The 27,481-nt window shown below is 36.3% G+C and overlaps 1 protein-coding gene across 1 annotated transcript; it reads left to right on the top strand.

The window, feature by feature from the left end:
• The first annotated feature begins 22,907 nt into the window (after positions 1 to 22,907).
• LOC131032118 (uncharacterized) lies at positions 22,908 to 25,025 on the top strand. Its single transcript, XM_057963046.2, has one exon. It carries the CDS (start codon positions 23,059 to 23,061, stop codon positions 23,956 to 23,958), a length of 900 nt encoding a protein of 299 aa, XP_057819029.2. The 5' UTR covers positions 22,908 to 23,058; the 3' UTR covers positions 23,959 to 25,025.
• Positions 25,026 to 27,481: the final 2,456 nt, after the last annotated feature.

Here is a 27,481-nt window from a genome sequence, read left to right as displayed (position 1 = left end):
CATAGCTCTTTGGTATGTTGCTCCGACGTTTTTGAGACCAAATGGCATCACATTCCAGTAGTATGTTCCCCATGGGCATGTAAAGGCCATTTTATGTTGATCTTCTAGTGCAATTTTAATCTGGTTATATCTTGAGAAACGATCCATTATGGATAGCATTTCTTTTCCAGCTGTTAGGTCAACTATCATATCAATATTGGGTAGTGGGAAGTCATCCTTAGGACAAGATTTATTTAGATCCCAGAAATCCATACAAATTCTTGTTCCTCCTGTGGGTTTAGTCACAGGTACCAAGTTGGATATCCATTCTGCGTAATCAATAGGTCTTATGAAACCTACATCCAACAACTTTTGTAGTTCTATTTTAACCAGTAATGCAATACTTGGATGCATTTTTCTCAATTTTTGCTTGTAAGGTTTAGCTCGTGGTATTAGAGGTAAATGATGTAACACTAACTTAGAGTCTAAGCCTGGCATATTTGCATAGGACCAAACAAATTTGATAGGTCATTTCTTGAAAAAATGAATGACTCTGTCTTTTTCTTCTTTTCTTAGTGATTTTTCCATATGGATGTTATGTACAACCTCCCCTTTTGCTATGTTCACTTCTTTTGTTTCCTCTATAAGCAATGCTAAACTTTCTCTTTCCATAGGAAGATTACCCAAGTCACTCTTTCCATTATGGGTAGTTTGATCCTTATATTTTGTTGCAGAAGAACTCTCTTCTCCAAAGTATGTTGTTCTATTCAGGTCTACAACAAACCCTGCTTTGTGATCACCTTGTGGAAACCTCTCTCTGACTCCAAGAAATTCTGAAATTGCTTCATCGTTTTCAAACCAATCCAGCATTGGTTTTCCTTCTTGCCCCCAATCAATCAAGTGTGAATTTACTAGGGGTAAATCATTACTCCCTTCTTTAGTAGACTCTGATAACATGAAGACTTGATTGTTTGAATGACTTTGTGTATTTTCATCCTGTATAAGCTTTATTTGATATCTTAATATTACACTTTCTAGTGGGCTAGAATCATGGAGTGATAAGAACTTGTAGTCATGAGAATCTGTCTCACTTTCCATATATGTTTCATCATGTGAGCTATCATCACTTATTTCTTCTTGTTCCTGTCATTGATTCTGGTGTAGATTGACTGGTCTTCTGTGGACATTAGTTACCCTTCTTAAGCCTGGTATAAGCCTTTGCAATCTTTCTTCATCTGATTCGTTTGGTTAAGACTGAGTCATTTCTCATGGTAGAAGTAGTGACAATAACCATGGATGAGATTCAGGTGGTGGTGGTAAACCTACATCTGTTGCTACATTAGCCTATATTGTTGTATCAACAACTGCATCATTTTGTAACTCAGTGGTAGGTTCTTGAAGGAGTTGTCTCATGTCTTCTCCATTTGATTCTGCACTAGGTGATGTGAGTACCTGATTACTTGTTTGAGATGAAGATGGAAGCACCTGCATGGACAAATCCCTTTGTGGTATGTAGTCTAACGGTTTCCTTGGTCGATTTAATATATCAAGGGTCTTTCTTCTGTGATATGTTGTACATGCTTATATCCCAATCCTTGATTCCCTAGATTATCATTAGGAACAATAGGTTCTAGCCTTCCTTGTTTCTATAATCCCAGGCCTGTGGTACCATCATATCCATGTCTTTGGAGCATTTTGAATCCATTGTCATACTGATTTGTGTGTATTTTGGGTATTGTCATATGATCTTCTTCTCTATATATCCAATGGTTAACATCTTCATTCAGGGATTCTTCTTGTAAGTCATCCCATCTAATGAAAGAGCATGAGTCTTGTGTATTTGACAATTTCTTTTCCTTTGTCTTGTTTCTGTACTGTATTGTGAGGTTTCCCAAAGGACTTAGGAGAAAGAGATAACTATTTCCCACTTAAAGTATTTGCAATAGAATACTCTCCATAACCCATATCTTTTATTTGTAAGGAGGATGTTGTAGGCATATCCTTTTTTGTTTCTGTGATTTTAATGCCTCCAGTTGTGTAGTGAGAGGTGCTGCCTGATTCATAGGTACCTGATTATCCACACTTTCTTTCAAGTAATTGTAATGTTGGAAGGGATTTGGATCACCCCTTATGGTGATTTCAACACCATTATATGGGAATTTGACACACTGATGAAATATGGATGGTACTGCTTGCATGGTGTGGATCCACAGGCGACCCAATAACATGTTATATCCCAGTTCTCTGTCTAGGACTTGAAAAGTGACCTTTGTTGTTATGGGTCCCACTTGTACTGGTAATGTTACAATGCCTTTTGATGGACGTTCTTCTTCACATCAGGTTCACCAAAATGTAGCATGTAAAATTCATCTTATTCAAATATCAATTAGAATCAAAGGGAAATCATGAATCCCTTTCAAATCAAAGAATTCTAACAAACTAACAATGAAATAACACAATCAAGCAAATAGGAATTAAAATAATTCAAATCAAACTCCCTATTCCAAGATTGCATATAGCTTCCATTTCTCTTCTCTTCTCTATAGTATGATGGCTATCAGATATTGCACTGGTAACCTGCAAGTGACACAAAGATTCAAAGTTCATGATTCTTGAAAATGGAGATTGGATGCTCAATTTATAGATTTTTGGAGAAGATTGATTGGAAGGTGGAATAGATTGATCAAGAGGTGGAACTTAGGTGAGCTCAAATGAAAATTGATAGTTGAACTACTGATTGTAGGAGTGAAACTCAATAGATTGAATAGATCAATGGAGTCAACTGATTCAGAAAAAACTGACCGAAGGAAGAAAAAGAATGATTGGAGGAAATAAAGAAGATGACAAAGAAAGCTAGAAGATGGAAATAGAGAGTGGAGAGATAAATGATTTAATTAATTAATTGATTGAATTAATTAATTTAGCATGTGCTTGCACTTTGACTTAGATTTTCAATTTAATCTTTGCATGAAATTTATTCAAATAATTGAATATGTTAATTCAATTTAGCATTTGAATATATTTGGAACTTGACTTTGATTTTCAATTTGGTTTTGGAAATCGTGCACATGTGTTTGAATTTGGAAGAAATTAGAAGAATATAAAATTAAATGAAATTAGAAGAATTAATAAAATTAAATTAGAATTTGGGGATTTGGAAATGGAAGAATTAATTAGTTAATTAAATACTTCAAAGAAACTATTTAATTATTTAGAAATGGAATTTAATTAAATAATAAAGATTATTTAATTTAAAGGATTTAATCATAATTAATTAAATAATTAATATTTAATTAATATTTAGAAAAGGGTTGAATGATTAGATGATTAGAGATAGAAATTGAGAATTAATTTATTTAAATAATAAAGATTATTTAAATTGGGGAATTAATCAGAATTAATTAAATAATAAATATTTAATTAATATTTAGAAAATGGTTAAAATGATTAAATGATGAAAGAAATAGAAAATAGAATAATTAGTAAGATTATGAGGAAATATGAAATTAGAAGAATAAGATTAATTAACTTAATTAAATAATTAGAATTATTTAATCAATTAGACGAATAATTAGTACATGATCAATGAGACATTTTTAGGTGTCTACACCAAGCTCTAGGGGCTTGTTTAAGTTCATACAATGATTTCTTCAATCTGCATACCATGTCTTCTGCATCTGTCAATGAAAATCCATCTGATTGCTCAATGTAGACTTCCTCTTCCAATTCACCATTCAAAAAGGTTGACTTCACATCCCTCTGATATAACTTTAATTTCTTATGAGCAACATATGCAAGAAATAATCTAACAGCTTCAATTCTAGCTACCAAAGCAAAAGTATCCTCAAAATCAATACCTTCCATTTGTGAATATCCCTTACATACTAGTCTTGCTTTGTTTCTAACAACTTCTCCATCTTCATTCCGCTTATTCTAGAACACTCATTTAGTACCAATTACATTCTTGTCCTTAGGTCTTGGAACAAGTTCCTATGTACTACTCTTCTTAATCTGATTTAACTCTTCTTCCAAATCTTTTACCCAATTTTTATCTTTACAAGCTTCAACAACATCTTGAGGCTCAATTTTGGAAATCAGACATGTCTCTTCAGCATCAATCCTTCTCCTAGTCATCACACCTTTATTTTTATCACCCATAATCTAATTTTGTGAATGATTTAATCTTACATAATTTTTGTTGGTTGTGCCAGCAACATTTGGATTTACTCTCTTTTGGATCACTTTGCTTCATGCTCAGAGTCTACACTTCCTTTGAAGTAACATCCTGATCATTAGATTCATATCCGCATGCCTTGATTTGCTTCTCATGACTCTCATCAACTTTTACATTTGGACTTTCCAATATCTTTCTCAATCTTTTGTTGTAACATCGGTAGGCTTTGCTCTTAGTAGAATATCCCAAAAAGATTCCTTCATCACATCTTGCATCAAATTTTCCTATATCCTCATCTCTTTTGATATAAAATTTGCTTCCAAAGATTCTGAAATATCTAACTGTAGGAACATGACCAAACCATAACTCATAAGGAGTCTTACCAGAATCACCTTTTATATGCACCTGGTTGAATGTGTATACAATAGTGCTAACCACTTCTATCCAATAGCTATGTGAAACATTTCCTTCAATCATCATAGTTCTAGCAACATCCAAAACAATTATGTTCTTCCTTTCAACAACTCTATTTTGCTAAGGGGTTCGCAGAGCAGAGAACTGTCTCCTGATTCCATGCTCTTCACAAAAGGAATTATACTCACCAGAGGTGAATTCTCCTCCTTTGTCAGACCTTAGACACTTTAGCTTCAATCATGTCTCTGTCTCCACTCTAGCTTTGAATATATTGAACTTCTCCAGTGCTTCATATTTCTCCCTTGGAAAAGTGACCCATATCATCCTAGAATAGTCATCAATCAACAACATAAAGTATATGTCTCCTTGCAAGATTCTCACCCTAGAAGGACTGCATAAATCAGTATGTACAAGATCTAATAACCCATTAGATGAATACAATTTTCTCTTGAATGAAATTCTTATTTGCTTTCCTAGTTGACATTCTTTACACATCAGATTAGTAGGCTTCACTATCTTACGCAAATCTCTAACAACTTGAGTAGAACTTATCTTAATCATGTAGTCAAAATTAACATGACACATCCTTCTTTGGCACAACCAACTCTCATCAATTTGAGAAATCAAACAACTTTTATCACCAACATTCAGATGAAAGATATTACCTTTAGTTTTGGTTCCTGATGCAATTTCTATACTAGAGCTATTCAAAATCTTATATTTCCCATTCTTGAATTGAAAATCATATCCCTTATCAACCATTTGTCCAACACTCAAAATATTATGCTTTAAACCTTCAACATATAAAACATCATTAGTATTATGCTTACCATCAAGAGAAATAGAACCTCTACTATAGATCACACAAGCTTTGTTGTCTCCAAATCTCACTACACCACCATCATACTTCTCTATATTCACAAATTTACCTTTATCACCTGTCATGTGATGTAAACAACCACTGCCAATCACCCATTCATTTTTCTCTTTAATTTTAGCAACCAAGGCTTTCTCTTCAACAATATAGCTTGTAGAATCAACAGATACCAGATCATCTTCCTTGATAGCAATGAACACATATTCATGTTCTGAATTCCCTTTCTTAGACTCATCATCTGTCACACCTTCATCAATAGCATAATAACACTTCTTCTGATATATACTTTCGATTAGGCTTGTAAGGCTTATCATACTTTGACACTCTTTCAGCTCTTTCAGGACACCTAGAAGCAAAATGACCAATCTTATTGCATGAAAAAAATTTCAAAGGTAGCTTCCCTTCATACTTACCAGCTCCCTTAGGCAATCTTCTGGCAATAAGTGCTTCAAGATCTTCTGATTCTCTTTCTTGTTCTTCCATCTCTCTCATTTCCCTTTCATATCTAGAAACCCTAGTTGAACTTTCTCCCAGATCATACTTTTGCTTCCCGGATACAGTAGCTTTAAATGCAGTCTCAGTTTTGCCATATGATTCACCAAGTTTGCTCAACTCAAAAGCAACAAGATTACCAACCAACATATCTCTTGTCACAATTGTCACGGTCTGGATCTCATCAATAACAACAACTTTATGTTTATAAGTAGGAGGCAAAGATCTCAACACTTTAGCTACAATCTAATCTTCTTCAAGGACTCCATCGACACATCTAATGTTCAACACAAGATCATTCACTTTATCCATAAAAGGATGAAATATTCTCATCTTCTACCATTCTCAGCAACTCATACTTTCCTTTCAAGCTCTGAAATTTAGCAACTTTCACATGTTTATCTCCTTCATATAGGGTTTCTAGCTTCTCCCAAATCTCATAAGCAGTTCACAATCCCATCACATTAGTCATCTCTGCATCAGTTAGGGAACTCAACAATGCTTCCTTAGCTCTTATGTTATGTTCAACATCTTTGATCACAGTTGCAGTAATAGGACCATTCGAAGGAACAATGTATGCATTCTTCGTGATCTTCCAATAATCTTCTCCAAGACAATTCAAGTGAACTTCCATCCAATTCTTCCATATAGAGTAATTAGTTTGATCAAATCTCAGACTCTCCTTCTTGAAAACAACAACTGACATCCCAAATCTCCTCAAGTGGTCAAGCTTCTTCCAGAGGATCTAGCTTTGATACCAATCATTGGCAGCAACTGATGCAGAGGTTGGCAATAGTAGGGTGATAAACCCACCTACACACCTTGATCTTCTTTACCTTGAGTCTCGCTCACGGCTATGATTCACACCTGAACTGTGAAATCAAACTCTTACTCCTAACCAGGGATGACACAACACTTCTACCCACTTCCTAAGACCTATCAAGATCTTCCACAATGCTATTTTGAAGGACAAGACAAATATTGGCTTTTGAGGCCTAGACAAGCCTATCGGTACAGGTCTACCGTCACCGGTCTACCAATTAGTAGCCCTATTTCCTTATATTTTGGGAATTTTCTTTAGATAACACCAAACAACACCCTAAACAAATATAGGTTTTAGACATCCTTTTGGGATTACTATTAGATTCCAAAAGATTGGAATTCCACCCTATTCCTGCACTCTTCAACACCTACTTGGGTCATAGGCCTAATTGATTAGGTTAGACTGATTTCACAAAGGAGGTATATGAGAATGGGATAATAGGAAGGTTCCAACTCTTCAGGAAGTTTCTTCTATGTTCAAATACTCTAATTCCATCAATTCAACTCATCATCTCATCATTGTTCATTGTATGCTCAATGAAACTCATCTAATCTAATCTAAACCCTCAACCGGTTTAGACTAGGGCTTGGTGGTAATGTACCAATTAAATCCTCTGACCTCTCCCCTCTAGAATCTCAAAATACATGTCCCTAACTTTCATTCTACCCATGACCATTAGATCCCAATGAGTAGATTGTGAGTTAGGTTCTTATTTGCATGGTAACCCTTGAAAATGGAGGGTTTCAAACCTGCAGAGGATAAAACGCTTATAACTTCCACTAAATTTTACTTCAAGAGGTCAGACCAATTGCATTGGAAGGGTGTTTTAGGATTCTTTCTAACTAGACCAAAAATTCATCAGTAGATCTCATGCTCTGTATGGAAAAATATTACTATTATGGCGAAATCAAACTTGTTCTATTCACTTTCTCCACCAAACTTTACAAAACTTTCAACCCTTTCTTCCTACGATTGTCCAAGCATATATAAACCTTTTCCAATGTCCATAACCAACTTTTGAATAGTTAGGACCATTGGAGAGGTACTTGGCATCCTACTGGCAACTTTGAAAAGTTGTTTGACAACAAATGCAACATTTTGCAACTTAGGACAACATCGGTTATTAACCACCTAGACCTTATGGAAACACATACAAGGTCATTATTTGCCATTTTTTAGACTCCAAACACCTAAGACAACATCCTAGACATACTAACATTGAAAATCCAAATTCCAAGCCTTCATGGCCTAATAAACCTCTAGGTTTATATGCTCAACTAAGAGATTATTGACCATACAAATAGGCATTCAATTACATCAAGGGTGTATTGGCATATGTATAGAGTTTGATGACATGATGGTGTCTGTTGTCATTGATGTCAATATGCTGAAGTATGAGCTGATATATTGAAGTAAGAAAACTGACAAGTGAACCGGTATGATGGTATGAAGTGAACCGGTATGTTGGTATGAAGTGGTATATACAAAAAGTGAACTGGTATGTTGGAATGTGAACCGGTATATGCAAAGTTTGTATCGGGGTTTCATTTGATATGACTACCAATTGGTAGTCTTAGCTTCAGGGTTTTTGGTTGATGCATTCCAAGTCTGTGTGATTCAACCGATGACATCCTGTGATGAGTTAGCATTGAAATGAAGATTAGATCATGTTGCCACATCAGCCTTGTGCGTGTGAAGGATCTTCTTGAGGATCTTGCATGAAGAAGATTGATTCTATCCACCTCGGGAATGAGCAAAATATTAGTTAATGGTGGAGAGCGCATGATGGGTTATCAGCTTCCAGAAGCGGTGAAGAACGAACGATGGAGAACGTCTTGAGATCTATTCAAGATTGTTTTACTATATGCAATGTGTTTGAAGGATCAAAATTGGACCAACTGTATTGTTAACCTAGATGCTTAGGGTTTTAGGTTTTGGCTACTGACCTAATTGTTGTCTATAAGGTCGATGATGGTTTTCATTTGAAGTTGTTGGAAAATGATTGTATGTGAAGTGATTCTTGCCAGACTAGAGAAGTGAGTAGATACCTGCAGAGTGTAATTGCAGATGTAAAGGAATTGAAGTGGATCTGCCTTGGCATTAAGTGTTGTTATCAGATCAATGTATTACCTGTTGACTTCTAACCATTTCAGCAGTTGGAAAATCCCTTTACCGGGTAGCTTTAACAGGCTTTTTATAAATCCTTTAACAGGGTGACTCAAAATCATTGAGTTCTTTAAATCCTTTGACAAGGTAACCTTTAACAGGGTTTTAACCTCTAACCGGGTATTTAGCCATCCCTTAACCGGGGGATCCCTAGCAGGATTGGTTCCTAGCAGAACCTGTTGTAAAGTCTTTAATCGGACTAGGCTCCTAACAAAGCAGACTTCGGAAGAGTTTAAGAACAACTTGTGGGTATTCATCGCTACCGTGGTTTTTCCCAGTTGGGTTTCCACGTGAAAAATTAGTGTGTCATGTGTGATGCTTTTTCATGTGATGTTTTAGTGTTTTCTGTTAAGCAGTAATGCATGCTGATCCAGTGGTCATTATATTTTTGATGTATTACTTGTTTAAGCATATGGGTGAAGTGGAAATGAGATATTAGGTTTTAAGCATATGGGTGAAGTAGAAATGAGATATTAGGTTTTGTGAAGATCTAAGTGTTACCGGTTTATGACTTTTATAGTCACTGTGTTTTACCGGTATTGTCTTGATTTAGATTGGTGATGTTGTTTACCAGTTAGTGCAGTCTTTGTAGTTTAAGTTGTTAAAGAAGTTTTTGTCTATACCGATTCACCCCCCCTCTCAGTATCTATTGGGTATTTATTGTTCATCATTATTCATCAATTGGTATCAGTGTCCTCCAGGTCCTCTGTGTTATAAGCTTAACCGCTTGAGGAAAATATCCTATTCTAATGAAGACGAGGGAAGGTCCTAAGTTCAACAGAGATAAATTTAAGATATGGAAGGAAAGAATGAAGATATACATTAAAAGCATGGGTGCTCAACACTAGAACTATGTTGAGAATACTTATGTTGTCCCTACCAGTACTCTCATCGATGATCAAAGAAGAGAAATTTAGGAGAATGGGCAAGTCATGGAAGCTCTTATCAATAGTCTATTTGATACTAAGTTTATAGATGTTCAAGACAAAGACAATCCCAAAGATGTATGGGATACTCTAGAGTCTATCTATGATGGTGATGAGCATGTGAAGCAAACTAAGGAAGAAAGTCTTAGGGGTTAATTTGAAGACATGCGGATGGTTGAAGGAGAGACCATTCAACAATATGGGATAAGAATTAAAACTATTGTTCGAGACATCAAGAGTGCAGGAGGTACAATGGATGATTCCACCATTGTTAGCAAAGTTTTGAGAACCTTATTACCGGTCTATGCAATAAGGGTTGCCACTATTCAGGAGTTGAGATCTATTGACAAGACAAAGGTATCCCTTGATTCTATCATTGCTAAGTTGACCATATATGAGCTAAATAGTTATGATGGCAGTATTCATAAGACTGATTGAGCCTTTAGAGCATCTGCTGCACTATCTAGAAAGGGTAAAGAAGCTAGTACCAGCTGTGAACCTAGACAAAGCAGAGATATGGATGATGAGGAGATCCTAATGGAGTTTGAAGCTCTTCTTGCCAAGAGACTTCCTAAGGGAACTGGAAAATATAGAGGTAAGCTCCCTTTGAAATGTTTTTCTTGCAATAGGATAGGACACATTGTTGTCAACTGTCCCAACAGTGATAATAAGGACAAATCAAAGAAGTTCAAAAATTTCAAAGGAGGAAATAGGAGAAACTATCTTGTTACAGTTGATGAAGGTGTCATTGATGATGAATCAGAAGATGAAGAAAGTGAAGACATAGTGTTTGTAGCCGTTAAGGAAGATGTGTCAGACAAGTAGGCTCTTGTCTCTCGCTTTGATAATTCTAATGAGTGGATTATTGACAGTGGTTGTTCTCACCACATGACTAGTGACCAGAGAAAGTTTCTGTCTCTGGAAGATTGTGATGGATGTGTAGTCCAATTTGGTAATGATGCACCGTGTATGGTGAAAGAAAAATGGTCCATCTCTCTAAATGGAAAAAGCAGTGCTGATAATGTGTATTGGGTAGAAGGTCTCAAGCATAACCTTTTGAGTGTTGCCCAGCAAAATAAAAGGAAAGAGTGGTGAACTGATGGCCACCGGTATGAAGACCAAAGGTAACTTATTTCAGTTAAATACAAATATTAGTCAATGTCTAATGGCTAAGTTTGATGACAGTTGGATAGGGCATAGGAGACTCTGCCATGTAAATTTTGATAATATTGTGAAGGCCAGTAAGATCAAGGCAGTTAGAGGATTGTCTGTGCTAAATAAACCGGAGAATCCTTTGTGCAGAGAATGTCAACTAGGGAAAATGTCTTCCTCAACCTTCAAAGGTAAATCTTTCACAACAGATAATTTACTTGATCTTGTACATACTAATTTGTGTGGTCCTATGAAAACTAGAAGTGTTCAGGGAGATAGGTACTTTATGATTCTTACTGATGATTGCTCAAGAATGATGTGGGTCACATTCTTGAAAGACAAGTCTAAAGCTTTTGGAAAGTTTAAAGCCTTCAGAGCATTAGTTGAAAAGGAAAGCGGTAAGAGAATCAAATGCCTTAGGACTGACCAAGGAGGTGAGTTCGCTTCTAGTGAGTTCAATAAGTATTGTGAAGAGAACGACATCAAGAGGCAACTATCTGCCCCCCGGACTCCACAATAGAATGGCCTAGCAGAAAGGAACAACCAGATTGTAGTTGAAGTAGCCAGAATGATGTTGATTCAAGGGAAGGTTGCTCACACCTTTTGGAGAGAAGCGGTGAGCACTGCAGTCTACACTATGAACCGGGTACTCATCAAGAAAGGTAAGGATAAAACTCCTTATGAGTATTGGATAGATAAGACTCCTGTAGTAAGCTACTTTAGAGTGTTTGGTAGCAAGTGTTATATCAAGAGAAGTGAATACCAGAGCAAGTTTGATGCAAAATGTGATGAGGGAATATTCCTAGGGTATTCCACCAAGAGAAAAGCTCTCAAGTGTTTTAACAATAGGACTCAAAGAATTGTTGAAAGTATCAATGTTAGAGTTGATGAAACCTTTGAGAAACCTGAGGAAACCAGCAGTGAGCGATTGGTAGATGAACTAGTTGTAACCTTATGGGAACCGGTTGCAAAACAACCAAGTACAAGTAACAGTGCTCCTACACTAGTAGATGCTGATGTATATGAAGATGAAGATGAGGATGAAGAGGAAAAGCAAGAGGAATTAGCCAAGATCATTCCTAGGTATGTAAAGTTGCATCATGATCCAAAGCAGATCATAGGAGATAAGGATGCAGGAATTCTTACAAGAAGAAAGGTCAGAGAAAATTCTTGCATGATTTCTGAATTTGAGTTCAAAACATTTAAAGAGGCACACAAAGATGAAGACTAGATTAAGGCTATGGAAGAGGAACTTGACCAGATAGAAAAGAATGGTACATGGTCTTTGGTACCCAGACCTGAGCATAAAAATGTTATTGGCACCAAATGGGTTTTTAGAAACAAGTTGAATGAAGATGGCACAATGGTTAGAAACAAAGCAAGATTGGTATGTAAGGGATATGCTCAAGAAGAAGGATAAGACTATGGAGAAATTTTTTCTCCAGTAGCTAGATTGGAAGGAGTTCAAATGCTTCTTGCATTTGCAATATTTAAGGGATTCAAAGTGTATCAAATGGATGTGAAATATGCATTCCTGAATGGAATACTTGAAGAGGAAGTGTATATAGTGCAACCAGATGGGTTTGCCCTATCAGAAGACCGTGATATGGTGTGTAGGCTACATAAAGACTTGTATGGATTGAAGCAAGCACCTAGTGCATGGTATGAACATTTACACTCCCATCTTGTGAAGATTGGATTTAAAAGAACAAGTGGAGATAGCAATATCTATTTGAAGTCAGAAGGAGATCAGATTATGATATGTGAAGTGTTTGTTGATGACATAATTTTTGGTGGAAATGACAAGATGAGCCATGCATTTGTAGATGTGATGAAGAAGGAATTTGAGATGTCACTAATCAGAGAGATTAAGTTCTTCATTAGACTATAGATTCAACAAATAAAAGATGGTATCTTTATCACTCAGTCCAAGTATGTCAAAGAGGTGTTGAAGACCTTTGGCATGGAAGACAGTAAACCGGTTGGTACACCGATGATGATCAGTTGTAAATTGTCAAAAGAAGATGACTCAGCTTTGGTGAATGACAAGGAATATCGGTCAATGATTGGTAAGTTGCACTATGTACTACACAACAGACCGAACATTGCACATGCAGTGGGAATTGTTGCACATTTCCATACAAGTCCAAGAGAATCCCACTTGGTAGCAGTCAAGCGGATTCTTAGATATCTGAATCGAACTATAGATCATGGATTGTGGTATCCATACAGTAATGATTTCAATCTCAAAGTGTTTACTGATACCGATTGGGCTGCTAATGTGGACGACTGAAAGAGCACAATCGGTGGTGCATTCTTTCTTGGTGGTAGACTAGTCTCATGGATGAGCAAGAAACAGTTGTATCTCTCAGTCCACAGCAGAAGCAGAATATGTAGCAGCATTTATGAACTACACTCAGACAATTGGATGAAGCATGTATTAAGTGGTTTCAAAGTCCCTGTATCTGAACCGGTAAGTATATTTTGTGACAACACAAGTGCAATTAACATTTCCAAGAATCTAGTATTGCATGCTAGAACCAAGCACTTCGAGCTCAAGTATCATTTCTTGAGGGAGAAAGTTCAGAACAAAGAGGATGTATTGGAACATGTTTCCAGTAAGGAGCAGTTAACAGATATTTTTATCAAGCCTCTACCGAAGGCTACATTTACCTATTTAAGAGGTGAATTAGGGGTGCTGCCCCTTCAAGAGGTGAACTAAAGGTATGTGCTCCACATCAGTCAGGTATTGTAATGTCAAATCTTTTCAGGATTGATGTGTTGAAGGATGCTACTCCTTAGGGGGAGCAACATAGTAGATCATGGGTGTTTGTGCCTTCACTTTGGCATTGTTGTCAAAGGGGGAGAAGATGTGAAGCAGAGAAGATATCTGCATTATTGAAGATAGATTATATGGAAGAAGATGTAGAGATATCTTTGTGTATTGCCATCAATGTCAAAGGGGGAGATTGTTGGCATATGTGTAGAGTTTGATGACATGATGGTGTATGTTTTCATTGATGTCAATATGTTGAAGTATGAACTAGTATATGGAAGTAAGCAAACTGGCAAGTGAACAGGTATGATGGTGTAAAGCGGAAAATCAAACCCTAGTTGCTCTCCCCTCTTCCAACTCCGAGGAGAGAGAAGGGAGGTCACTAGGGTTGACGGTTTTCACTTAGGGGAGACTTTACATTCAAAAGAGGGGTTGAAACCCACAAGATCCAATCCCACACAATGCAAGATTGGATTCTGAATGAGTTTCAAGGGTTAAGACAGCAAGGCTACCCTCTTTTGTAAAGAATGTAGATAGAATGATTAAGCTAGGAATGCATGAAAAGTGAGAAAGATTCACTTATAAACTGAGATCGGGATATAGGATGAAGCTGTGGACCTGGAATTAGCAGTAAAATGTCGAGACGGCGCTGTCCTGCAAATTTGAGTAAAAGTTGACGGGACGATGGCGCCCGACGTGCACACGGTCCTCCGAAGAATCTGCGAAACGAAGGGGGATCTGTTCGTCTCTGCACAAGGATTCCAGATCTTCAATTTCAGCCGCGTACCTACAACCTACACACAGAAAAGCGAAGATGATTGGGGGGTTAGGGATTAGGGGTTTGCCCTTAGGTCAAACCCCAGTTTTGGAATTAACCAAGAAATGAGAAATGATGTAAATGTAAATGATTGTAATGTAAAACAAGTACTAGTACCTTGTTGTAAGGATGTTTGTATCCTTATATGCGAAGGTATAGATGTTGTTGTATGTTGTATGTAGTATGTGATCTCCTCTTCAATGGTTGAATCCTTGTCTTGAATGCAACACTTAGCCTTGAATGGAGACTTAGAATGATCAATGGCTTGAAGGAATGCTTGAATGCTTGAATGCTTGAATGTTTGAGTATCGTTTCCACGTCTTGTAAACCTATGTCCTTCCTCCTCCAAATGGGAGAGGAAATGTCATTTATATACTTGTCAATTAGGGCTGATAGACTGATTTTCCCGACCTTAGGCCAACCAAGAAATGTTATTTTCCAATTTGCAAACAAAAAGACCTGAAGCCCCATAGGAGACCGGGCCCAAAATAGGGCCAGGGACCAGGGCGCTGGGCGCTCTGGTCCCACCTCCCGGGACAACAGGGTGCAAGGAGGGATCAGGCAGGGTGCTGGAAAAATGCAGTTTTCGATGTCATGAACAAGTTTCGGGGTCTCCATTCAGGTTCCATGTTGCGTCGCCATCGTGAAGACCGAAATGCAGTCGAAATTGCAAGTGTCACAATTTTAGGATGCTACAGATGGTATGAACCAGTATATACAAAAAGTGAACCAGTATGTTGGAATGTCAACCGGTATATGCAAAGTTTGTATCGGGGTTTCATTTGATATGACTACCGGTTGGTAGTCTCAGCTTCAAGGTTTCTGGTTGATGCATTCCAAGTTTGTGTGATTCGACCGACGACATCCTGTGATGAGTTAGCATTGAAATGAAGATTAGATCACGTTGCCACGTCAACCTTGTGCGTGTGAAGGATCTTCTTGAGGATCTTGCATGAAGAAGATTGATTATATCCACCTCGGGAATGAGCAAAATCTTAGTAAATGGTGGAGAGTGCGTGATGGGTTATTAGCTTCCAGAAGCGGTGAAGAACGGACGATGGAGAACGTCTTGAGATCTGTTCAAGACTGTTTTATTCTATGCAATGTGTTTGAACAGTCAAGATTGGACCGACTGTATTGTTAACCTAGATGCTTAGGGTTTTAGGTTTTGGCTATCGACCTAATTGTTGTCTATAAGGTCGATGATGGTTTTCATTTGATGTTGTTGGAAAATGATTGTATGTGAAGTGATTTTTGCCAGACCAGAGAAGTGAGTAGATACCTACAGAGTGTAATTGCGGATGTAAAGGAACTGAAGTGGATCTACCTTGGCATTAAGTGCTGTTACCAGATCAGTGTATTACCTATTGACTTCTAACCATTTCAGCAGTTGGAAAATCCCTTTACGGGGTAGCTTTAACAAGATTTTTATAAATCCTTTAACAGGGTGACTCAAAATCATTGATTTCTTTAAATCCTCTGACAAGGTAACCTTTAACATGGTTTTAACCTCTAACTGGGTATTTAGCCATCCCTTAACCGGGTGATCCCTAGCAGGATCGGTTCTTAGCAGAACCTGTTGTAAAGTCTTTAACCAGACTAGGCTCCTAATAGAGCGGACTTCAGAAGAGTTCAAGAACAACTTGTGAGTATTCATCCCCACCGTGGTTTTTCCTAGTTGGGTTTCCACGTGAAAAATTAGTGTGTCATGTGTGATGCTTTTTCATGTGATGTTTTAGTGTTTTCTGTTAAGCGGTAATGCATGCTGATCCAGTGGTCATTATATTTCTGATGTATTACTTGTTTAAGCATATGGGTGAAGTGGAAATGAGATATTAGGTTTTAAGCATATGGGTGAAGTGGAAATGAGATATTAGGTTTCGTGAAGATCTAAGTGTTACCGGTTTATGACTTTTACAGTCATTGTGTTTTACCAGTATTGCCTTGATTTAGGTCGATGATGTTGTTTACCAGTTAGTGCAGTCTTTGCAGTTTAAGTTGTTAAAGAAGTTTTTGTCTATACTGATTCACCCCCCCCTCTCAGTATCTGTTGGGTATTTACTGTTCATCATTATTCATCATGGTGATCATTGATCCAACCCATTATTACATCACAAATGAACCTATAGACACCACCATGTGCTTGAAAATAGATGTGTAATGGAATGTGCTATGTACCAGCAATAATGTAAGAAAACTGAGAGGGGGGGTGAATTAGTTTTCACCAAACTCAAACAAATTAACCTCAACTTTAGATCTGATCAGGAACAACAATAGCAAAGATAAACACCACATCAAAAACACACATAATACATGGATTTTTGATGTGGAAAACTTAGTCAAGGGAAAAACCACGGTGGGAACCTACCCACAATATGATGATACTTTGCAGTAGTATGTGTAAATATTATAATGGGGAATGCACATGCATTTAGGCACACTGCCTAGAGCTCACTGCTCAAAAACAACAAAGGGATACAACCCTGGGAAGGCTCACTGCCTTACAAAGATAGAACAACAATCCAAATTATATGAACTAAAAGAATAACATCTCCAAATGCCTGATCATAGTTCCGGTTAAGCACACTTCTGCACAACAACACTTCTCTGCTCTGCCACACTACCGAAAGATTTATTCACTTGTTCACACATACAATACTCTCACAGATCATAGATACAACCACAGACACACATCTTACATGATCACAACACTTATTTATATAAAACATCATCCTTAACCTTAAGGTCGGCTCAACACATAAGACCTAATTACAGAATTAAATCACATGATACACAAATCCATATTTAGACCAATACAATGTTGGCAAGGATATAGCATGGACCCAAATCAAATCCTCGAATACTCAACACCACCGAATATTTTGCCAAGATCACCCACAACACGCAACACCGATCGGGTTGGCCAGAAAGTCGTATAACACGAAGAATACCACCAAACCAATAATATCTTCAATAACACGCACCATGATCAACGCGGACCACCAAAATGCATAGCACATGATTAGAGAACATCAACAAGCAACGTGAATTCCACCGCAATAACTGCAACAACTCAGATAACAAGAATCATCATTATTTAATCATCGGAGCTCAAAAACACCAACTGACAAACTAAAAGATATGCTTGTGAAGTTCCAAATCATGAACAATCTGAACTGAGGACACACATGAACGTCCCAAACACTCTCCAAAATATTCACAACATAATGAATCAATTCCAGAGCAATATAATCCTGAAATCACAACTTTGCTATACAGTACCAACATAAAAACCAATCACCACACAAGATCGCATAACTCGATCAAATGACCTTTCAAAATAGTGAAACTCATAATGAATCAAATAGAGATAAGTATCTCAAAACCCATTAATCCACATCAACACATCTGCAACCAAACCAACTCAACTTCTCTGCATCATACCAATTCTTTGCAACACAGGAATTGTTACAAGATAGGGTTGACGTTGCACCAAAAGATCGACTTGTCAATGCATGATACAACCACTAGACTTATAGAATCCAAAGGAGGTTGTTAAACCATGTCGCGAATCCCAGTGAGGGATGATGACCCATTGCCAACAACCCCCCTCCCAGTGTCACTTGCTGCGGCCTGCATGATTCGAATCTATGACCAAGCTCTAATACCACTTGTTACAAGCTAGGATTGTCGTTGCACCAAAAGATCAACCTGTCAATGCCCAATACAACCACTAGACTTATAGAATCCACAGGAGGTTGTTAAACCATGTTGCGGATCCCCATGAGGGATGCTGGTCCACCGCCAATAGGAATATGTTGACATCAATGACAACAACACATTCCAACTCTAATATCCAACATGTTGCATATGGTTTGAATGTGTTACAAGAAATCAAACATTATATAACTGGAAGGATTTATAGTCTTTATTTATGGTCACATTTGGATTGTTCATGTCCATGCATTCATAGGTGTATTAGATGCTAGAAAATGTGTTGTGAAATATTTCTTATTTTGGAATATATCTATTATTTTGAACGTGCATTGTGAAATCTATTCAATGTACTTCAAATATTTTGGATTTATGTTTCAATGTACTAATAATTAATTGTACCACACATTTGGATTGTGAATGGTACTTCTTCACCTTGACTAATGTATAGAGAGGAAAGGGAAATCCTTATTGTGGGTTCAAACCCTTTCCTCATCAATAGAAGGAGCATGACATCTTGAAGGATTAGCCTACATAGTTGAGTTGGACTTCTTCAAATACTATTTATGGTATACATTATTTTTTAGACCACTTGTATATGTGTGAATGGTTTCATAACCTATTACTTTTATCATGGATGAGGATTGTGGTTTTGAGCCCTTGAATATCTTGGTTATGAAATGATCTTGTCTTCATTGTTGAGTGATAGGAATGTACTTGTGAGACTTTCATATTATTACAATGTCTTAGTGATGTACTTCATCATTGTACTACTCGAGTGGGATTTATTTTTATTGGATGGATTATTATTGGATATCATATATGCCTTTCTTATTAATGCAATATTACATCATGGACTTGATGGAGGTTGTTAGAATTGAGATGTTTATTTTTAGTTAATGTTTAAGAAATTTTAAGGTTGTTACACATATGTGCAAGGTACAACACAATGCTCTTATACTAAAGTATACATACTCATATGGAAACCTCAAGAATACGTTTATCTCAAACAAGTGGATCTTAAAATATTTGGGTGAGATTGAGTTTAGATGCATGAAAAAGGTTTAATCAAATGTATAGTAAATATTGGGTAAAATGGTTTGAATTGGAGAAGATGGACCAATCAAGTGCATACCAAATATTTGAGTGGGGTTTGGTTTTGATGAATGAAGATTAATCAAGTGCATGATAAATAGCTAGGTGAGATTGTATGTATTAATCAAGAAGATGGCCCAGTTGAGTGCATGCTAAATATTTGAGTGAGCTTTGGTTTAGGTACATCTTTAGATGGATTAATCAAGTGCATACTTAAGTTATAGTAAAAATTTAATCGTTGTAGCACACAAGGTTTCTTATCTTATGCCATGTATGCATCCTAAGTTTTATCTAGGAAAAATAAATATGATAATTTTTATTGGGAGAAAATGATAATGATAATTCAATACACGAAATAATGCATTACTTTAAGCCCTGGAAAAGACTTGCAATATTGATTTAGCTAATTAGGGGATTCTTTTCCATAAAAAAATGATAATGCACTACACTCAATAATTATGCACTATATCAATACCTGCTAAGATTTATAGCATTGATTTAGTAGATTAGGAGATTCTTTTGCACTTGGTATGTCCATATGTAAATTTATTTACAAGAAGAGTACTAGCTAATTCCTTTGATCTCTTTATGGATTGAGAAGAGCCACACTATTTTTCATGCATGGAGAAGGATCGATTAAGTACATACTAAGGATCTGGGTGGAATTTGATTTAGTTGTTGGAAACAATGTCTATTAACTTATGCTAAAGTGTAAATGTTCCAATGGAAACCTCAAGCATCAAGTTGTTTCAATCAAGTGCATATTAAAAGATTTCAGTGGGATTGAGTTTGGATGCATAAAAATGGTTCAATCATATATAGTAAATATTTGGGTAAGAGGGTTTAGATTTGAGAAGATGGCCCAATCAAGTGCATACCAAATATTTGAGAGAGATATGACTTGAATAATGAATATTAATCAAGTGCACTATATATATATATATATATATATATATATATATATATATATATATATATATATATATATATATATATATATATATATATATATATATATATATATATATATATATATATATATATATATATATATATATATATATATATATATATATATGGGTGAGATGGTACATTTTTAAAAAGATGGTCCAATTGCATACTAAATATTTGAGTAAGCTTTAGTTTGGACACATTTTTAGATGAACTAATCAAGTGTATACTAAAGTTATAGTGATGATTTGATGGTTGTAGGACACAAGGTTTATTATTTTATGCCAAATATGCATCCTAAATTTTGTTTAGGAGAAATTGAATATAATATTTTTTCTTTGGAGAAAATGATAATGATAATTCAATGCACTCAAATAATGTATTAAATTAAGTCTTGAAAAAGACATGCACCAATGATTTAGTGGTAAGGGCATTCTTATCCACAAGAAAATAATAGTGCAATGCACTCAGTTTATGTACTAAATTAAATCTGATAAGATTTGTAACATTCATTTAGTAGATTAGGAGATTCATTTCCACCAATGTTATGTCAAAATATAAATTTGTTATAAGAAGAGTACAAGATAGATTCTTTTTATCTCAATATAGATTGAGAAGACTACTAAAAAGACTTGCAACAATGATTTAGTGATAAGGGGATACTTATCCACACAAAAATAATAGTGCAATGCACTCAGTATATGCACTAAATTAAATCTAATAAGATTTGCAACATTCATTTAGTAGATTAGGGGATTCATTTCCGCCAATTATGTCAAAATATAAATTTGTTACAAGAAGAATACAAGCTAGATTCCTTTTACCTCTATATAGATTATGAAGACTATTATAATGCATACAAAACTTTTGGGTGGAATTTGACTTAGTTGTTGGAAGAAATTTCCATCACCTTGTGTTAAAAGTCCAATGGAAACCTCAAGCATAAAGTTGTATCAATCAAGTATATATATTAAAATATTTGGGTGGACTTTTAATTTGGATGCATGAAAATGGTTCAATAAAGTACATAGTAAAAAATTGGGTAAGATGGTTTGATTTGGAGAAGATGACCCAATTAAGTGCACATCAAATATTTGAGTGGGATTTGGCTTGAATTATGAAGATTAATCAAGACCAAAGACTTGAATGAGATTTTGTTCGGATACATTTTTAGATGACTTAAAATATACTAAAATTATAGTGATGATTTGATGGTTTTATGACAAAAGTTGAATTTTCTTGGAGAAATCACATATAATAATTTTTCCTTGCTAACAATTTACACATATAACTAAAACTTCTCTTCATAATGTTGTGTATCTTGCCATTAAGATACACCAATGGTTATTCTTGAGGCCACAAACCATCTATTGAACACAAGGATTAACTAGTACTTGAATCCATCTTCCCATCTTCCATAACCTATTTTTCAAAAAATCTACAAAAATCAATCGAAAATAACTATGATGTACATTGCTCAATCTTAACAAGAAATATTAAATAATAATTCTTCAAATAAACTTTTACATGTTTTATGTATTAAAAGAAATATAATATTTTTGGATGCATGAAAATGGTTCAATCAAGTATATAGTAAAAAGTTAGGTTAAGATGGCTTGGATTATAGAAGATGGCCCAATGACATGCACATCAAATATTTGAGTGAGATTTGGTTTGAATAAATGAAGATTAATCAAGTACATGGTATATTTGGGTGGATTTAGGATGATGGTCCAATTGAGTGCAAATTTAAGATTTGAAAGAGATTTGATTTGGGTATATTTTGAGATAGCTTAATTAAATGTATGCTAAAACTATAGTGATGATTTGATGGTTTTATGACACAAAAGATTATTATCTTATGTCAAGTATGAATATTGCATTTTCTTTGGAATAAATTACAATGATGAATTTTTGGTGAGAGAAATTATACATACAACTAAAACATGTTTTCATAGTGTTGTTTATCTAGCCATTACGATACTCTATTGGTCATTCTTGAAAGCAATACATATTAGTCAAGAGCAATAACTAATACTTGAATCCAGACTCTCATCTTCCATAACCAATTTTTCAAAAATTCTCTTAACAATAACTACTACATAAAAATTCTTGAAATAAACTTTGACATATTCTTTTTTAATTGGCTATAGGGTTTTTTAGCTTGGCCAAGGTGAGGCCACAAATAGGACATTTCATCCCTAACATTAATGCAACAACAACAACTCAGATCCGTGAGCACTATAGCCTAGTACAAAGCCTCCAAGCAAACCAACCCAACGATGACACAGGTATGGACCCCTGTGTAACCACCACAACAGCTCAAACTTGCGGACGCATAAAGACACAAAGCTTGTGAGCAACTCAACCCAATGAGGGTCTGACATAGGTATGACCAATTGTGTAACCAAAGCTTTGACATATTTTATATATTAAAATAATAAAAATATGTTTTTTTCACCTTAAGACCCATTATAATGCTGTTGTTCTTTAATTTGAGCACGTTTAGTCTTATGTTCCCTTCCTTTGGAAGAGATGAAATTCCTTGGCCAGGGCCTCAATGTGCTGTACAAAAATGACCGAATCGGATCAACAATCTAGGTGTTTATCCGGAATCGTCATTCTCTAGGGTAATGTTAGAATTAGCCTTATGCTGAAGAGATACCCTTCAGACCTCCGTCTATATATTCCCGTCCGTCCTGATGTTTTTACAACACTCGCCACCAATTTTACCAACGAAAAATATCTCATCCACAAAATCTGTCTGGATGGGTTCCATTCATCAAATCAACGGATACATTGAACAAATCAACGCAGCTAAACCCAAAAGGCCCTTTTGTGAGAGGTGCTGCAAACCTGCAGTTGTATGTATCTGCAATCGCATTCAGAAACAGGTAGAAAATGTAACAGCAATCACCATTCTACAGCACACGGATGAAAGAAAACACCCGTGTGGCTCTGTTCGGGTTGCCTCGCTGGGCCTTAAAAACCTGGAGATAATCTCCGTTCGCGACCTCGAACTCGAAACCTCACATAGGGTGAAGCCAAAGGTCCCTGGTTCGAAACGCAGCATTGCGCGTAGGATAGGTAGAAAGGGTTTGATCGCACAAAACAATGGGGATTCACAACCTGGACAAGACCCAGCTGATAAGATGTGCAGCCAAGGCCCGGGTTCGAATCCCAAGGACCAAAACCTTTGTATTCCTGAGTGGGTCTGTCTTCCATCGGGCTCTGCGCTTCTTTTCCCGAGCGAGAATGCGGTAGATCTTCTGCCCGGTTTCGCGGACTTTGAGGTTAAGCATTTGGTGGTTTTGGACGGGACATGGGGCAAGGCGAGGCGGATTTATTATGAGAATCCGTGGTTGAGGTTGTTGCCTCATTTCAGGCTGCCGCTGAAATGGCCGAGCATTTATTCTGAGGTTCGCCGTGAGCCTAAGCCGGGGTGTTTGTCCACCATTGAGAGCATTGTCTATGCGCTAAAGATACTTGAGCCTGGAACTGATGGATTGGATTCTCTTCTTCAAGTTTTTGCTTCCATGGTGAAGGATCAGAGGCGTTGCAAGGAGGAGAGGTTGCAGAAATTGGGGGAAGAAGAAGCTTGAAGTTGTTGCTTTCTTAATGTCCTTCTAAAGATTAAATTATTGATATCATTAGTTACAAACTATGAACTAATCCAATATCTTTATAATGGTGCCTCTCTGGGATTGAAATATTAGGTTTTGCTATTGCTGTAGATTCATGAAATCATTTTTATCGGTTAGGTTGTGTTTTAAAAATTGGCGTTGTGAAATTTTTTAGTGTAAGGAATGGCATGGTATTATTAATGCTTCATAAGGTGTGCCCTAGCCAGATATTGCTGGTGCGGAAGGATTTGGGATTATAGTCTTTACTGTTCCAGAACAGGGGTTTAGGGTTTATTAGATTAATACAATTCGTTACGTTGTGTTTCCTCATTGTTGACGGGTTTTTAATCGTGAAAAAATAAGGATTTTGAAGTAATTCAATGGATTCGACGTACCAGACTAATGTTATTATTGGTGCAAAATGTTTACCCTTGACAGATATTTCTGCTGTAAAGGTTTATGACATCAGATTTCCTCGAGGGATTGAGGCTACAATCATAATGGTTTTTGCCTAATGCATTTTTCTCTCAGTGCATTAGGCAAGTCATACGGATGCGTTCTTTCTCAAGTTTTTGATTGAACAATGTGGCCCGGTTGATGTGAAGAACCGGACAGTGAAATGCCATATGGATTTGGGTGGCTCAAGGGATTGAAGTTTATGCAGATTGTGCTTGAGCAGTGTTCCAATTATTTGTAATAATGATGTACCAGAGCTTAATATTTGGGCTTTGCCCCTTTCTGACAAGGGGTTTGAGCTTTGTTAAATTAATGAAAGCAGTATTACTACTTTGAGCCATTGCCGGCAAGAAGCTTAATTTGGGAGAAAAATAGATTTGTGGCATCATTCATTGTAACCTATTGACTGACCCAGATTATTTTGATAATGGCTTGAAAGATGTTAGGTTTTATCCCATTGCTGACCAGGATTTTAACTGGGATAATATTGGTTTGGTCCATATCTGTCAAGGGCATTTTACCTGAAGATAACAGATTTGTCAAATCATCTATATAATCTGTGCGCCGAGCCAGCTTTATTTTTGTGATGATGCTGCTTTATGGTTTAACAAGTTAGGGTTTTGTCGAATTGGTGAAATTCTAATAATTTTTTCTCAGTGCATCATATCTTTTTGAGCATTGCAGTTTTGTGATTGTAATGGATGTAGCACTATGGATTAATCCCCTTGGACAGCTAGTTAGCAGGATCCCATATGTGCGGATTTAGTATGCGAGGAACAAAAGCTGTAATGTGGTTGCATTAGTGTTAGCTGATTTTTGCTCCGTAGTAGAGCAATTCAATTCGGTTTCAGTAGAGGCTTGAACAAAGCTGAGGATTTTGTTCATTTGGGTCCCTGGTGTGAATTTGGGTTGTTTGGGACAAAGTACTTTAAGAAATTTGTACTATTTTTGGTTGATTCTGTTTGACAAGAGTAAAGACATCAATTTTATTTCAATCTAGGCTTGTACGTAAGTGAGGAATTTTGTGGCAAATTGGACTGAAACTAGACTAGTAACCTAATCGGTTGCATTTGTTTTTATTAAATTCTGATTCAGATGTAAGCTATCAGTAGAGGCTAGTATTCTATTGAGTATGAAATCAACTCAACCAAGCCCTACAATTTTGAAAGCACATTTGTAAATATTTAGTTGTCTTCAATGCAAAAATCCAAGGGCTTTTTTTTTGTGGGGGCAATTTCCTTTGTTTCAGATTTTTTTATTTTTCTCTCAGAAATATGCACGCTGGAACCCAAATCAGTAGATGTGTTCTCTGATAGTCGCATTTAGCTGAAGCTAATATAGTACCTTTGAAGGTCCTGTCTCAGACCATTTTTTCGGGTGATCTGAGTCAAAAACTTATCTGTATCATGTTAGGTCGTGCTATATTTGGCTGACAAAGAAAAAGACTTAATTTGAGGCATCTACATGCTGATAATTTAGTTCCACATTGTATGGAAACTAGCCTATTCAAATATAATTATTCAAAAGCAGGTGTGGCCAGTAGATCGATCAGTAGCCATTGAATGTTTCAGTCAGAGGTTGACTGTTTGAATCATTAGTTCCCGGGGTCTCTTTTATTTCAGCTGAACTTTATTGACTGGATTTTTTAGAATAGGTAAGCATATAGTGGGTGCTAATCAGAATCAGAAATCGAGTATGCTAAGATGTTGGATAAAGCAATGATGTTGCTAAAGCCAAACTCTTGATTTAGGGGGAGGTAATGAAGGATTATAATTTATTTTTTCATGTTTAAAAAATTATAATTTTTTTTTCCTTTTTGATTAATTAAATTGAAAAAAATTGTTTAGTGTGCTGACTCAAGGGTCAGGGGTCTCCCTCACTATGGTTGGACTTAGATCAAGAAGAGGTAAGTTTATAGTGGATGCTATAAACAAGATCATAAATCTAACAAATTGTGTGATGTTGGATGAAGGAAATATGATGTTAAGTATCATAATCAAGCGTCTAACTCACTGATTTATGTGAAAATAATGAAAGATTATTAACTGATTTTCTGTATTAAAAATGTTAGAATTCATGATTGATGAATTCCCACAAGCCCAATAATCACTTACATGCAAATACCTGTCAGGTACAAGAGAAAAACCTACAAACAAGAAAGTGCAAGAATAATTGGACACAATTGCAAGAAGAATCAGAATTGAATTAGCTTGCCAGAATCAATTAATTACAATGAGATCAATCCTTTAATAGAGGAGATCAAAACCCTAAAGCAAACCCTAAGGTTTGAATGCATGAAATAAAATAATTATTAAATGTCTAAAAAAACTTCCTAAATTTAGCTTAAGTGAAAAAAGAAAAGGTGATTTAATTAATTAATCAATATGATTAAATTAATTAAGTAAATAAAACCTTTTATTCTAACATCCCCCCTTAAGATGAATTTAGGGAGTAGCCAAAAAGCTAAGTGCATGAAAGCAGCTACATGCAAAAAATGCAACTATATGCAACAATGCAAATTTGGGTCCTGACAACAAGGCCTAATGAGGTATCCAATCACAACATGCAAATCTCTATAAAATGGAGAAAATGAGAAAACCCAGAGGGAAAAAACTCCTCGCCAAAAAGAGATGGAAAAAAGAAAGTACAAGTGCATGTCTCAAGAGACTCTCTCAAGAACATGTGTATAACCAACCCCCCCATCAGAGAGGTTTGAGACTCCAAAGCCCCCCCAGAATGATAGAATCCCTGTGCCGATAGTCAAACCAACGTGTCTCCAATACAGAAGAAACAAAGGTTGTGGACAAAGAAGAGGATACCCCTGAATAGGAGGTGAAACTGGAAGGCCTGGATGATGCTCAAAGGAGAATGCATGATGATGCTGTAATGGAATCTCCAATGATGGTGGGACAACAAATGTGCTAAATTTGTCATCTGAGAGGGAATGAACATCCTCTGAAATATCCTCAACAATTGGAATAGGTGGCTCGATGCATGGAGCTACAATGTCAGGCAATGCTGAAGAGGACTCCTATTGAACATAAGC

The sequence above is a fragment of the Cryptomeria japonica genome, chromosome 4 (assembly GCF_030272615.1).
Source record: "Cryptomeria japonica chromosome 4, Sugi_1.0, whole genome shotgun sequence".
Lineage (NCBI taxonomy): Eukaryota > Viridiplantae > Streptophyta > Pinopsida > Cupressales > Cupressaceae > Cryptomeria > Cryptomeria japonica.
Note: the sequence above shows the minus strand (reverse complement) of the source record. Positions and strands in the feature narration are given on the sequence as shown.

Excerpts from the sequence above, each read along its gene's own strand:
- LOC131032118 (XM_057963046.2), top strand. The coding sequence starts at position 23,059 with ATGTTTTTACAACACTCGCCACCAATTTTACCAACGAAAAATATCTCA.